General features: G+C 37.4%; 2 protein-coding genes across 4 annotated transcripts; one reads left to right on the forward strand and one right to left on the reverse strand.

Moving 5' to 3' along the window:
* Positions 1-138: 138 nt before the first annotated feature.
* Positions 139-11649, forward strand: stx11b.2 (syntaxin 11b, tandem duplicate 2). Of its 3 annotated transcripts, none has more exons than XM_084090790.1 (3): positions 139-614; positions 2037-2138; positions 10708-11649. In XM_084090790.1, the coding sequence occupies exons 1-3, from the start codon at positions 600-602 to the stop codon at positions 11596-11598; spliced, it is 1008 nt and encodes a 335-aa protein (XP_083946916.1). In that variant the 5' UTR covers positions 139-599; the 3' UTR covers positions 11599-11649. The 3 variants fall into 3 exon arrangements, with proteins under 3 accessions (XP_083946916.1, XP_083946918.1, XP_083946917.1); XM_084090792.1 differs by lacking the exons at positions 139-614; positions 2037-2138 and adding exons at positions 9679-9970; positions 10051-10125; XM_084090791.1 differs by lacking the exons at positions 139-614; positions 2037-2138 and adding an exon at positions 9990-10125.
* On the reverse strand, positions 6718-8865 carry stx11b.1 (syntaxin 11b, tandem duplicate 1). Its single transcript, XM_084091955.1, has 2 exons — positions 8778-8865; positions 6718-8125 (listed from the first exon to the last, which is right to left on the reverse strand). The coding sequence occupies exon 2, from the start codon at positions 8118-8120 to the stop codon at positions 7236-7238; it is 885 nt and encodes a 294-aa protein (XP_083948081.1). The 5' UTR covers positions 8121-8125; positions 8778-8865; the 3' UTR covers positions 6718-7235.
* Positions 11650-13713: the final 2064 nt, after the last annotated feature.

A 13713-nucleotide genomic window follows, 5' to 3' on the forward strand; every position in this document is an offset into this window, starting at 1 on the left:
ATAGCTCGTGAATGGATTGTCACACTGTTTCATGCAGTGTTCATGTCACATTTGTGGCACGTATGGTATTTTTTAGGAACAAGGAAATGTCATGTGAGAAACAACTCCCAAATGGTAAATAAAATATGTCAATTATCTAAAAAAAGAGTCCAGTGCCTTTAAGTCATGCAGGCAAAGTAAAAGGTGCAATTCTATATTGTGACTATACCATTTTAAAACCTTTATAGAGAATGCGAACCTACGTCACGCTGCGTTGCATGCTGGGGCGGCGCCGCCATCTTGGCAGGGTACACTATCCGTTGTCATGGTTACTTCAACAGTGAGACCGAGAGAAATAGCGGCAGAGAGAGCAGCTTGATATATGTTTGCATTTTGCGATACGGCGCAGTTTCTTGGGAATAAATGGAGAAGGAGGAAGCGAAAGGAAAGGGGCTCTATGGGGAGAGACTAAATAACAACGGCAGGCAGCGTTATTTAAAGAAACTGCTTGACAATAAACTAACAGCGAGCACAGCATGATTGCAAAAGCAACACATTTCAGCTCCAGATCGCCTTTTATTTAACACAAACTCGGCTCATAACATGGACGCAGTTACTGCATGAGCAAGAACAATGTAAGTGTCTAAAATACAAGCACACAGTTCAATTAAATTAGCCTGGATGCCAGTCGAAATTAGCACCGCCCACAACATTTGAGGTCAGGAAGTTCGGTCTGGACCACTGATCTATATAGAATGACATTATATAGATCAGTGGTCTGGACTTTTTTTTTTTTTTGGTTTTTATTCGTTATTTGACACTATAAACCATGCTATAAACACACACTGACCTCCTCGAGCATTTATTTTGGCACTTCCGGTTACCGGCATTTTGAATTTGCATATTAGTTAAATATTTAGTTTCACCCGAAACATTTAGATTCAACATTTAGATTTAGATTTAACATTTAGATTTAAATTTAACATTTAGATTTAGATTTAACATTTAGATTTAACATTTAGATTTAGATTTAATATTTAGATTTAACATTTAGATTTAGATTTAACATTTAGATTTAGATTTAATATTTATATTTAACATTTAGATTTAGATTTAACATTTAGATTTAACATTTAGATTTAACATTTAGATTTAGATTTAGCATTTAGATTTAACATTTAACATTTAACATTTAGGTGTAACATTTAATATTTAGATTTAACAGCAAAATATCTCTAAGTTGACAAATATTGTTGTAAATGTGGTAAAAAGTGACCGTCAAAAATTCATACCAGTTTTTTAAACATTGTTTGAAGCTAAATGTGACAAAATGTTGCCGTTATTTTCTGCGTGAGCTGCTTTACAAACGGCGCCCCATATAAATGTACATAATAATAATAAAATAAATAATAAATACAGAAATGAAAGTTTATAATATCAGGGAAGTTATATGTATTTGAAAAGCTTTAAAAATTTTATTGTTTTTATAAGCTTTTTGTTTTGTGATCTCATGTTTGAAAGAGTTTCTAAGTATATTATGAGATCAGTGTTATAAAAGGTATTATTACATAGCGTATTACTACATTCCAATGTAGAATGCGGTCTGTTATTTCTTGATAACAGACCGCTGCGAAGTATAACACACCGTTGCCATGAAAAACAGAGCGTTGCTATGGATGCAGGATTCTAACCGTAGAGACGGAACGGACTATTTTCTTTAGCGGAAGCAATACAATAGGTTTTAAATCAATAAACTACTTTTTAAATCAATATTTTGTGTCAAATTATTGATTTATTTGGTGGTTAGCCATGTAATAAGCGGGATAATGTAGAGCGAGGCGGTTGTTATAGCGAATACAACCCCTTCAGGCTGATTCAAGAACCCTCCGTTTCGCTTCGCGTCGAGGTCCTGATCAGCCTGTCGGGGTTGTATACAACCGCCTCGCTCTACATTATCCCTTACATATAGGAGGGTTTCTTTTGAGTTATTTTTGCCTTATGAATATAAAACTTAGCCAAAATAATTAAAAGATTAATGATATAATTTTGTTTTTCAGAAAAAAGTTCGGTCTGGACTTGATCCGTTGTGGAGCAACTATGCTCGAACCAGAGCTGTCAGGGCGGGCTTTATACGACGATGGACAGATGATCAACATAACGTAATCATCCACGTCACCAAAGAGTAGGGATGGGCGATACCACACTTTTAGGATTCGATATGATACCGATACTTTTTCTTGCATTTTCATCGATATTGATACCAATACCGATACCATTTCTTTTTTTCTTTTTTTAAAATTTTGTCAGTAAAAATATTATTACATTTAAGACAAATCAGAAGACAAATACAGACCATTTATACAAAATGTATTATGGTCAATACATAATAAAATTAAAATTAAAATAAATAACATAAATATGAATGAAATAAATTAAATATGAACAAAAACTTACACATTTTCACTTTTCTTATTTCTCAATAAAAAGAAAAAAGACCAATCTTGGTAGAAAAAGCTAAAAGAAAAAAAAAAAAAAAAAAAACTAAAAAAAACTAATACATCATAACAATGTTATGTTTCGAGCCTCTTTGTAGAAGTAAACATGTAACACTTCACTGAAGCAAAAACAAGACGTCATAAAGATCCTAATAAACTAGGATTTACTTATCCTATAAACCTAAATAACAAAGACAGTTGTTCCCTGAAAAAAAGAACTAGAAAACGGTCTGACACCATCACGCCTTTAGTGCACTCGAGATATGTCGTCACACTTTACTGGGCTGGTGCAGAGCCATAGAGAGAAACGGCTCTGGGCTGGTGGCCTTGTTTGGCTGTGTGTGTGTGTCGTTGTCGGCTGTGTCGCACAATGTCGCTCATTTGCTCGTCTCCTGTCACGTGACATGGGCCAGCTCAATACGCCGCCAGGTACAGCCAGGGGTGTCCCGGCACATAGTAATTTAAGGAAGTAATCTAAAACAGCTGAAAGTGATACATACACCCCCAATTATAATTTTTTAGTTTATATCGATATTTTTTTAAGGAAATCAATGCCAAATGAGTAGCGCAACAGGATCGATACGCCCATCCCTACCAAAGAGCGCTTTGGTTGAATTCGTTTACAACAAAGATGACTGCCGCTGGAGAATTGAGATGTGTAGATTCAATACATTAATCCAATACATGTCAGTTGTGTTTGAAATTACTTCTGTGGTTTAATGTTGCTTGATAACACAGAGTGAGAACTGAGAATGTATTATTTCATTAAATTCTATGATACAAGCTATGTTGATTAGCATTGCATTAAAGGGTTAGTTCACCCAAAAATGAAAATGAACCCATGATTTACTCACCCTCAATTCCTCCTAGGTGTATATGACATTCTTCTGTCAGACGAATACAATCAGAGTTATATTAAAAATTGTCCTGGCTCTTCCAAGCTTTATAATGGGAGTGAATGGTTGGAAAAAAATGTAAGCCCAAAAAAGTGCATTCATTCATGATTAAAAAAAAGTGGGTTAATAAAGGCCTTCTGAAGCGAAGCCATGGGTTTTTGGAAGAAAAATACCCATATTTATAACTTTATAATCTAAAATAACTAGCTTCCGCCAGACAACCGTGCGCATACTACGCAAGTCGACTTGCGTCACAACAGTAACCCTTGGCGTATGTATGACGTAGGATGTAGGATTATCGTAAGCTTAGACGCCTCTCGCGGTTTAAACAAATAGGGCTGTGCAACAAACTGAAGCTCCTCTTCTATTATATAGAAATCCTCCGACATTTCTCTTCAAAATTGCTAATTCGCGACCAGTGTTATGTTTTGCTCTTACCTCTGCGCTTCTACATTCATCATTACGCTGTGCATCGGGTCAGGGATTAGTCTTCCACCGTAAATCGATGCGTACGGCTGTCTGGCGGAAGCTAGTGATTAGAGTTTATAAAGTTTTAAATATAGGTATTTTCCTTACACAAACGCATGGCTTCACTTCAGAATGCCTTTATTAACTCCCCTGGAGCCGTGTGGAGCACTTTTATCATGGATAAAATCATGGATATTCAGTTATCATGGATATTCAGTTCTCAGCTCCACATACACAGGAACCCAGACCAACCTTTCCCACAGCCAATAACCTTCTCTCCTCCTTCTCTCCTCCTTCTCTCCTCCTTCTCTCCACTAACCGAGGAAGAAGTATCTAAACTTATCCTCTCCAGTCATCCTACCACCTGCCCTCTAGACCCCATCCCCTCACACCTTCTACAAGCCATCTCTCCCACACTTCTTCCAGCACTCACACACATCATCAACTCATCCCTTCATACTGGCATTTTCCCTACTGCATTCAAGCAGGCTCGGGTAACACCACTGCTTAAAAAACCAACACTAAACACATCTTTTGCAGAGAATTACAGAGAATTCTCTCCTACCATTCATTGCGAAGACACTTGAAAGAGCTGTTTTCAACCAAGTAACATCCTTCTTGTCTCTGAACAACCAGCTGGATGTCAACCAATCCGGCTTCAAGAAAGGGCATTCAACTGAGACTGCATTACTGTCGGTCACAGAAGCCCTAAGGATCGCAAAAGCTGCTTCCAAATCTTCAGTTCTCATTCTCCTGGATCTGTCTGCTGCCTTCGACACTGTGAATCATCAGATCCTTATGTCCACCCTTTCATCACTGGGCATCACAGGAACTTCCCTCCACTGGTTCGAGTCCTATCTCACAGGTAGGTCCTTCAGGGTCGCATGGAGAGGCGAGGTATCCAAAGCACATCAACTGACCACAGGGGTTCCTCAGGGTTCAGTTCTTGGACCCCTCCTCTTCTCCATCTACACCACATCACTGGGACACATCATACAGGCACATGGTTTCTCCTACCACTGCTATGCTGATGATACACAGCTCTTCCTCTCATTTCAACCAGATGATTCCACAGTAGCTGCACGGATCTCAAGCTGTCTGGCGGACATCTCGGCATGGATGAAGGAACATCACCTGCAGCTCAACCTGGCAAAGACTGAGCTTCTCGTCCTCCCTGCCAATCCGTCTCTACAGCACGACTTCACTATCCAGCTAGATTCAGCATCAATCACCCCATCAAGGTCGGTCAGAAATCTTGGAGTAATATTGGATGACCAGCTGACCTTCACAAATCACATTTCAAAGACAGCTTGATCATGCAGGTTTGCACTGCACAACATCAGGAAGATCAGGCCTTTCCTAACTGAGCATGCAACACAACTTCTCGTCCAGGCCCTGGTCATATAGGCTTGATTACTGCAATGCTCTTCTGGCTGGACTTCCATCATGTGCAACTAAACCTCTACAAATGATTCAGAATGCTGCAGCTCGTCTTGTCTTCAACGAGCCCAAGAGGGCCCATGTCACTCCTCTGTTCATCTCTCTGCACTGGCTACCACTCGCTGCTCGCATCAAGTTCAAGGCATTGACGCTTGCTTACAGATCTATCACAGGCTCAGCTCCCTCCTACTTTCACTCACTCCTACAAGCCTACATCCCTACCAGAAGCCTACGATCGGTCAACGAGCGACGTCTCGTGGTTCCATCACAGAAAGCCACAAAATCACTTTCCAGAACATTCTCATTCACGGTTCCATGCTGGTGGAATGCTCTCCCCACCCTCATCCGGAATGCAGAATCCCTGACAACTTTCAAAAGACACCTGAAAACTAATTTCTTCCGTAAGCACTTAACCTCATAAAAATAAAAAATAAACATCCTTTTTCCTTCTTCCTTTAAATCCTCGCTTATTGGGCTTATGCTACTCTGAACAATGCCTGAACTTCGTATTTTGAGCACTTCTTGCGTTGTTTCTTGCCTCTTCACGATGACTCGCTTAATTTAGTCCTAATTTGTAAGTCGCTTTGGACAAAAGCGTCTGCTAAATGACTAAATGTAAATGTAAATGGATGGATGCACTTTTTGGGGCTTCAAATTTTCTCTAGCCATTCACTGCCATTATAAAGCTTGGAAGAGCCAGGACATTTTTAATATAATTCTGATTGTATTCGTCTGAAAGAAGAATGTCATATACACCTATGACTTCAGGGTGAGTAAATCATGGGCTAATTTTCCTTTTTGGGTGAACTATCCCTTTGAAGACATACATCATTCTTTTGAAAATACCTGAGATAGCTTGATGAACACAGATATGTTATCGCTATCATGTGTTTGTTTTCATGTTTCATCAGTCAAAACGTCTCTATCAGGCATTTCCTGAAACGTCATAAGTTTAATACTTCTGTGAATCTCACTTGTGGACTTTCTGGATGAATCAGTATGTACTGGGCTTCCAGTATGAATGAAAAAGATGACATGAGAGTGTTTAGCGCTCCATATCGCTATCATCTCCCCATTTTGGGTAAAAATTTAAAAATAATACTTAAGTACTTTGTAACATAGTTACTTGAGTAGTTTTTAAGCAAACTACTTATTTACTCTTACTTGAGTCATATTATTTTTCAGTACTTCTACTTGTACTCAAGTAAATTATTACTTAAGTAGCAATACTTTTACTTAAGTACAATTTTTTAGTACTCTTTCCACCACTGAGCCTAATTTAATAAGAAATAATTCATTAAAGATTTGAAATGTATCATAGGCCTAGGCCTACCTATCGATATTTTCTGATATACTAATTCTACTTGAAATACTGCAAAAACCAAAACATTTTGTCACATGCAATTCACTTAATAATAAAGACAAACCAAATAATAATTACATAATATAATATATTTTATTGAGCTAAAATATTTATCTTATAAACCTTAAGCACATTCCTTCAGAAAAGAAGAACAAATTGACAAGAAAAATATCAACTTGCATTGGCAAAACATGGCAGATGCTTTATATTCTGGATATTTAATGTAAAAGGGTCTAGAAAGTGCATATTCAATTAAACCACCTTAGATGTAATAAAATATATAACAATGTAAGATATTAATAAATAGCCTATCCTGCAATATAACATCAGATTAAAAGCTCTTTTGCCTTTATGTTAACTTTTACTTCAAACACTGGGTGTGAATGTGATTTCTAGTATACTGTACTTCACAGGTATTAATCTGCAAATGAAAAGATGTCGTCATGAAGGCATGTAGGGAGGACTATGTGAAAGTCTTTCATTTTCTTTGGCTTGTTTTACTTGTTTGCTTTGTGGAAGACAATGGTCCTGAAATACAGAAGTCAGCAGATACTGCAGGCCTCCAAAAGTCCACACTGTTCACAATCGCTCTGATCAGTTTTTTGCACATGGAAAGCATCCACAGAACATTTTCTTGAATGGGTTGTTTTTGTCATGTCTCTTTGCCCGTTCCAGTTTGACAAGGACTTCACCAAGCATAGCATCAGTTTTCTGAACATTGTTTAAGATGTAGTCTGTCATGGGTCCTTGTTCCTCTACAAGCATAGCCACGTCCAGGAACACTTCATGAAGGCTCTTGATTCGGCTTTCTAACTCAAGCAGGTCCCGATGTCGACTCTCGATCTGGTTGAGCGCAGAACGAGCCGTTTTCCCTTCTGACATGACGTTATCGTTGAAGATGTTCCACTGACCATTCTCTAGCATCTCTTCAATCTGGTCACCTGACACCTCTCGGCCCACGATCTCCATTTGCCGCTGAATGTGACGCTTGCACGATTCCTTGTGACTCATCTCAGCATCGTTGTAATCGGTGATTGCGTCTCGGAAGTTGTTGCTTAGGCTGGTGTACTGTGTTCGGGCGATTCTTGCCACAGCAGAGTTGATGCCATGCTCCTCTTCAAGCTCTTTGGCATGGGCATCCATTTTTTTTAGACGTGTCAGAACTTCCTCACCACGGGTCTTGATGTCACCAGCGATGACATTGGCGTCATGCTTTACGTGTGTTGTACGAGTTGGTTCGCTAAGTAAGCGTGTGTTTTGGTCCCTGAGACGCTTCACCTCCAGACGGATGAGCTGAATCTCACGCCTAGTGTCCTGAGCCTCATCGAGCACAGACTCCATCTCATCGCTGTTGTCATAAATGACGGCCTGCTGGTGGAATTCCTCCAGGTCCACATTGCTGAAAGTCTCTGATTCCAGCTCTTCCAGATCACTGTTAGACTCTGAAATGGTCTGAAGATGATCCAGTCTGTCCCTCATGATTGCTAGAGGGGAGAATGAACAAGAAAGGACACCATCTGATGTAGGCTAAACAGTCTAAAACAATTTAGCATAACAATCCCTCGTGTAGCCTAGTCGTTGTTTTCAAGCATAAACCCATTTTCCTTCTTTGTGTACCTTCTGAAACTGACTCTACAAGGGGGGGATAATACTTCCTTATCAACACTGAAAAAGTCACACGTCTAACAAGTTCATCTGTAAAACTATTTCTGTCTGGCGTCACTCACCAAACAAGTTTGAATGGATTGAATTGATAGTTCAGCCTTTGTTTCTTCATAAATAGAGTTCTCTCTGATTATGAATATTTTACTAATAAATGTATGACAAGATATCTAAAAATATTCAATTGAATTTGAGTAACTAAAGATTTACAGCTCAGAAGATAAGAAGGCTACATAAACCTGTTACATAAAACTTTTTAAAAGACAATAAACACGATTTAATGAAATTTCCTCAAAGCCGCATTTTACTATTTGTTTTCATTGGAAATTAATTTTATAGGCTACATTTTTAATCATTTTACAGTTTTACACTGACAACATTCTAACGAATATATTTCTTCTATGAATAATTCTCTATTAAATTGTAAAATAGAGGCTGAAAATGTGAAGAAAAAATGACTACAAAGCTCATTACCTTATATTTTTGTCCGAAATGTCACCAGTTTAACTTATGTCGATATGTCATCTGAAGGCTGCAGCTCCATCCTTACTGCAGCTGTAATGGGAGGTCGGGGGGAAGGAATGCGCGTTCCAGGGCGTAACTTTGACGCCAAACCTGTTCGCTCAATAGAATGTCAGACGTGTGTTTCGGTAACACGTGACATAATCTCTATTTATTTTGCGAAAAGTGACTGAATTCGATGTCGTCTTCATATCTTCTATGTCATAGGTCGAATAGCTACATTAGTGGTCTGAGACTCTGACAATCATGATGCAAAGATAGCCTATTTATAGATTCAGGGATTCAACAGCTAGAGCAACTTCGATCAATTTAGTAGCCTAAGCATAGGCTACTGACAGTGAAAATAAGGATTGCTTATAGGATGCTTTAACTAAACAAATAGGAAGTTTCGTCGGTAGTTAAGTTGATATTTGTTCGCCACACTAAATAGCTATTTTTCTACTAATAGCCTACTTAAAGTTAATTGTAATAATAGCCTAACCATTAGACTATAGCAACCCATTAGTCGGAGAATAAATGCATTTTAGATGTTAATAGCATACCCTATAGAGTAAGTTTTTAGTTTTTGATTTATCTATATTTTTCAAAATAAACTTTGTGATGACATTTAGCCTATACGGTGAGTCATTTTCTGTGTTTTTTAAGCCTTCCTTCATAAAATGTGTATTCTCTCAACGTTAAAATCTTTGACACGATCGGCACAGGTGCAGTAGACTTAAAATGTAGGCCTACAATACATGAACGGCGATAAAAAAAAATAATAAAAAATAATAATAATTTGGACTTTATTTACAATAAAAAGCCTCCTGTGAGCCATCGAGTAGCTTTTTTATTTTGTTGTATCGCTTGAAGAAAAACCTCAAAAAGACAGCTTAATACAATTTCAAAAAGTCAAAATAGCAGCAAACTGAATAAAAAAACAACATAAACCTGAAGAAACTTAAAAAATAAATACATAAAAGAAACAAGGGGGTTATCATCAAAAAAATACTTAGTCTTAAATATTCGAAGAAGATCATTAAATCTGTACATTTGTTCTGGAAATGGCATGCTTTGCTTCAGCTCTCCTCTCATCTCTCAAGTGACGCATCTCTGCTGCCCTCTGCCGGACATCATGATCTCTGCGCAACCTGACTTTGGGCGGGGTCTGTGTCTATTACATCATCACCGATCATTACTCACACATGCGGTGAAATTTGGTGAATGTATTTTTTTTTTTTCTTAGACGAATAATAGCGTGAATTTCGTACCCTACAAAGCTGACTTTGAGAGGAATGCACACAGAAGGACACAATTTGAGGTAGGCCACAGTGATATGAATTCTCAAAGCAGAGTATTTGCGTTGGCAAACATTAAACGCAGGCCAGTTTTCATTTAAAAAAAGAGTTTTTCTCCAATAATAAGATGGGTCTAAATTGGGTCTGGTTGTACGTATTTGCAGATATATTAGATTGAACCATTCTTTATAAATGTAGCCTACTAAGTAGGCTATCTTTATCTCTGACTGAATATAACCAAATACAATGAATACCAATTGCGATTTTGCCTTCTCTTCAAATAATAAAAAACTGCATCATGATGAAGCAGAGCCTAATAGAAACTTAATAAGAGTGAAAAATAAAAAATAATAAGCTTAGCCTGTATTTTCAAACGTGGATCTAAAAACAAGTCTGTCTTGTCTGACAGGCTTTTGGTGACACAAGTAGTCTACGGTCTACGTTTCCACATGGCAGACGTTTTGACGTGCATGTTACGTATGACAACAAATATTATGTTTTTAAGTGCTGGTTGTTGCTACCAAAATGCCTACTGTATATTTTATGTTCATGTGTGTTGGTTTTTTTCTAATTAATTTACAGAATATATACTTTTTACTTTTCAGTCATATACTTCAGTCATGAGGGACAGACTTGACCACCTCCGAGCTGTATCAGTGTCTAACGAGAGTGTTGCAGAGCATGAATCTGGCCAAGCTCTCCCCCCTTCAGAAAACACAAACCATGATGATCCTCCTCAAGATACCAACACCAACCCTGACATGGAAGCTGTCTTTGATGAGGCACAAGAGGCTCGGCGTCAGATTCAGTACATCAGTCTGGAAGTGAAGCGTCTCAGGGAGCGAAACTCACATATTTTTACAGGTGCAGTCGGCTCTAGTGATTCGAATACCTGTGACTCGGATGCTATCGCTGCTGGCATCAAAACCAGTGGACAGGAGATGCTTGCGCACCTTCGCAAAATGGATTCCCACGGGAAAGAGTTAGAGGAAAAGTATGGCGTCAATTCACCGGTGGCAAGAATCGCCCGAACACAGTACTCCAGCATAAGCAACAGTTTCCGAGATACCATGGTGGAGTACAACGATGCGGAGATGAGCTACAGAGAGTCCTGCAAGGCATATATTCAACGGCAGATGGAGATTGTGGGGCGAGAGGTCACGGGTGACCAGATCGAGGAGATGCTGGAGAGCGGTCAGTGGAACGTCTTCAGTGAGAACATGGTTTCGGAAGGGAAAACTGCACGGTCTGCGCTCATACAGATTGAGAGCCGTCACACAGAACTGCTGCAGCTGGAGAGACGCATTCAGAGTCTTCATGAGGTTTTTCTGGATGTGGCAATGCTAGTAGAACAGCAGAGCTCGATGATAGACTACATTCACATCAATGTTCAGTCAACGGAGGTGGAGGTCAGGGAGGTCCTTGTGAAGATGGAGCGAGCCAAGAGATATGATAGGAGCAACCCGTTTAAAAAAATGTTCTTCTGGAAGCGATGACATGGCCACAAATATCACAGTTCAAAATACACTAAGTGATCAAATATATATATATATATATATATATATATATATATATATATATATATATATATATATATATATATATATATATATATATATATATATATATATATATATATTTTTCTTTTCTTCTTTTGTATTACCATTTTATATTTGTTGCTATTTCTTTTTTAGGCATTCATCTTCTGAAGGAAAATAAACATCTCAGAAGTATCACAAATATTGAAATTTGTCCATTTTTACAGTTGGCTGTTTTGGCAAATAACTTGAAGGGATTCAGAAATCCTCTTTTTGTATTGCAAATTTTTTACATGCATTTTTAAATGAAGTGTTTATTCTTGGGATGGAATGACTAGTTAATTGTGATGATGGATCAAACTATTTCTTGTGTATACAAAAATGTTATCAGCTGTGTCTCATTCTATGTGGATTCATTCAAAGTTTCTTGGCAGATGTCATAAATTAAACGATAACTTTATTACCCTAATTAGATCACATGTGTCTAGTCTACCTCATGTGGAACGTGATGTCCCTGCTCACATCTATTAAACCAACACATGCAAGAATACATAAACCTTTCTGACTGTGGCATAGAAAGTTGCTATAGGAGGTCGCTATAATACACCCAGAAAATTGTGTTCAATGAACTTAATTTAAGTTTATTGAGCAAACTATTTTTATTTTACTGCAGTTTCATCATTATATGCACTATATAGAATGAACAAATAAGAAGAGACTGGTGTCAGTACTGACATTATGGTTGTTATTTACTGAGTAAAACAAACTCACAGGAACCATAGCTGCTCACAAGCACCACCAATGTAACTAATTCAAAAACATTACAGAAACTCAACATAATAGAACATAACTGAACATTAAACTAACAACCCTTTACTGAAAACTTAGTTCTCAAAACATGTTCTCTCCTTGCAGTCCCTTGCAAAGCATGCTGGGAACTCCAGATCTGCTGCTCAGTTTGTTGTCAAAAATTATTGTCCTAACACAAATGGATTAAGTAAGGTTCACTTTTAATATATTAGGTGGACTGAACATAAAGTTAAGTTGTGACAAAATGTTCAAAAATCATGTTGCTTTAGCTGAATTTAACTAATTGTACCTGAATAAGAGGCAAAAATATTTTTTTTATGTACTTTGTGTTATATATAAGATTGTCCAGGGACAACTTTGTTAAATATGATGATAACTAAAACAACACACAGATGTGCTGCAAATTCTGTTGATTCACCTATAGACACTACCTTTAAAAAGTTTAGGATCAGTAAGATTTTTTTTCAAAAGTAATACTTTTATTCAACAGTTATGCAATAAATAAATCAAAAGGGACTGTAAAGACATTTATAGTGTTATAAAAATGTATCACGGTTTGCAGAAAAATATTAAGCAGCACAACTGTTTTCAACACTGATAATATGAAGAAATGTTTCTTGAGCAGCAAATCAGCATATTAGAATGATTTCTGAAGGATCATGTGACACTGAAGACTGGAGTAATGATGCTGAAAATTCAGCTTTGCCAGCACAGGAATAAATCATATTTTAAAGTATATTAAAATAAATATTTTACATTGTAATAATGTTTCACAATATTACCGTTATACTGTATTTTTGATCAAATAAATGCAGCCTTGGTGAGCATAAGAGACTTCTTTCAAAAACATTTTAAAAACAGATCTCAAACTGTTTGAACTATAGTGTATAGGCTACGTACAAACACAAAACTCATGACATGAATGTGACTGCTGGATTTGAACAGGTTTATGTGATGACATCAATTAGACAATACTGTTCCTATTGTCCTGAGTCCTGCCTTCAATCATGCTGTTTGAATGAAACTGCCATGACTGCCAACAGTGTGACTTGGCCAACTTAGTTTGCTGAGAGAATTAGGCTAAATGTCTTATCTTTGCAAATGTATGATATATCAAATTAATAAAAATATAACATTAAAACAGAAATAATAGCTAATGTGTAGTACAGATTTGTAAATAGAAAGAAAATAAGTTAACAAAAAAAGAGAAGATGTTGCACTGTAGGTGAGTCATAAGTTCTTGCTCAGACTTGTGAATAATTA

This window comes from Abramis brama (assembly GCF_963993115.1).
Source record: "Abramis brama genome assembly, chromosome: 18".
Lineage (NCBI taxonomy): Eukaryota > Metazoa > Chordata > Actinopteri > Cypriniformes > Leuciscidae > Abramis > Abramis brama.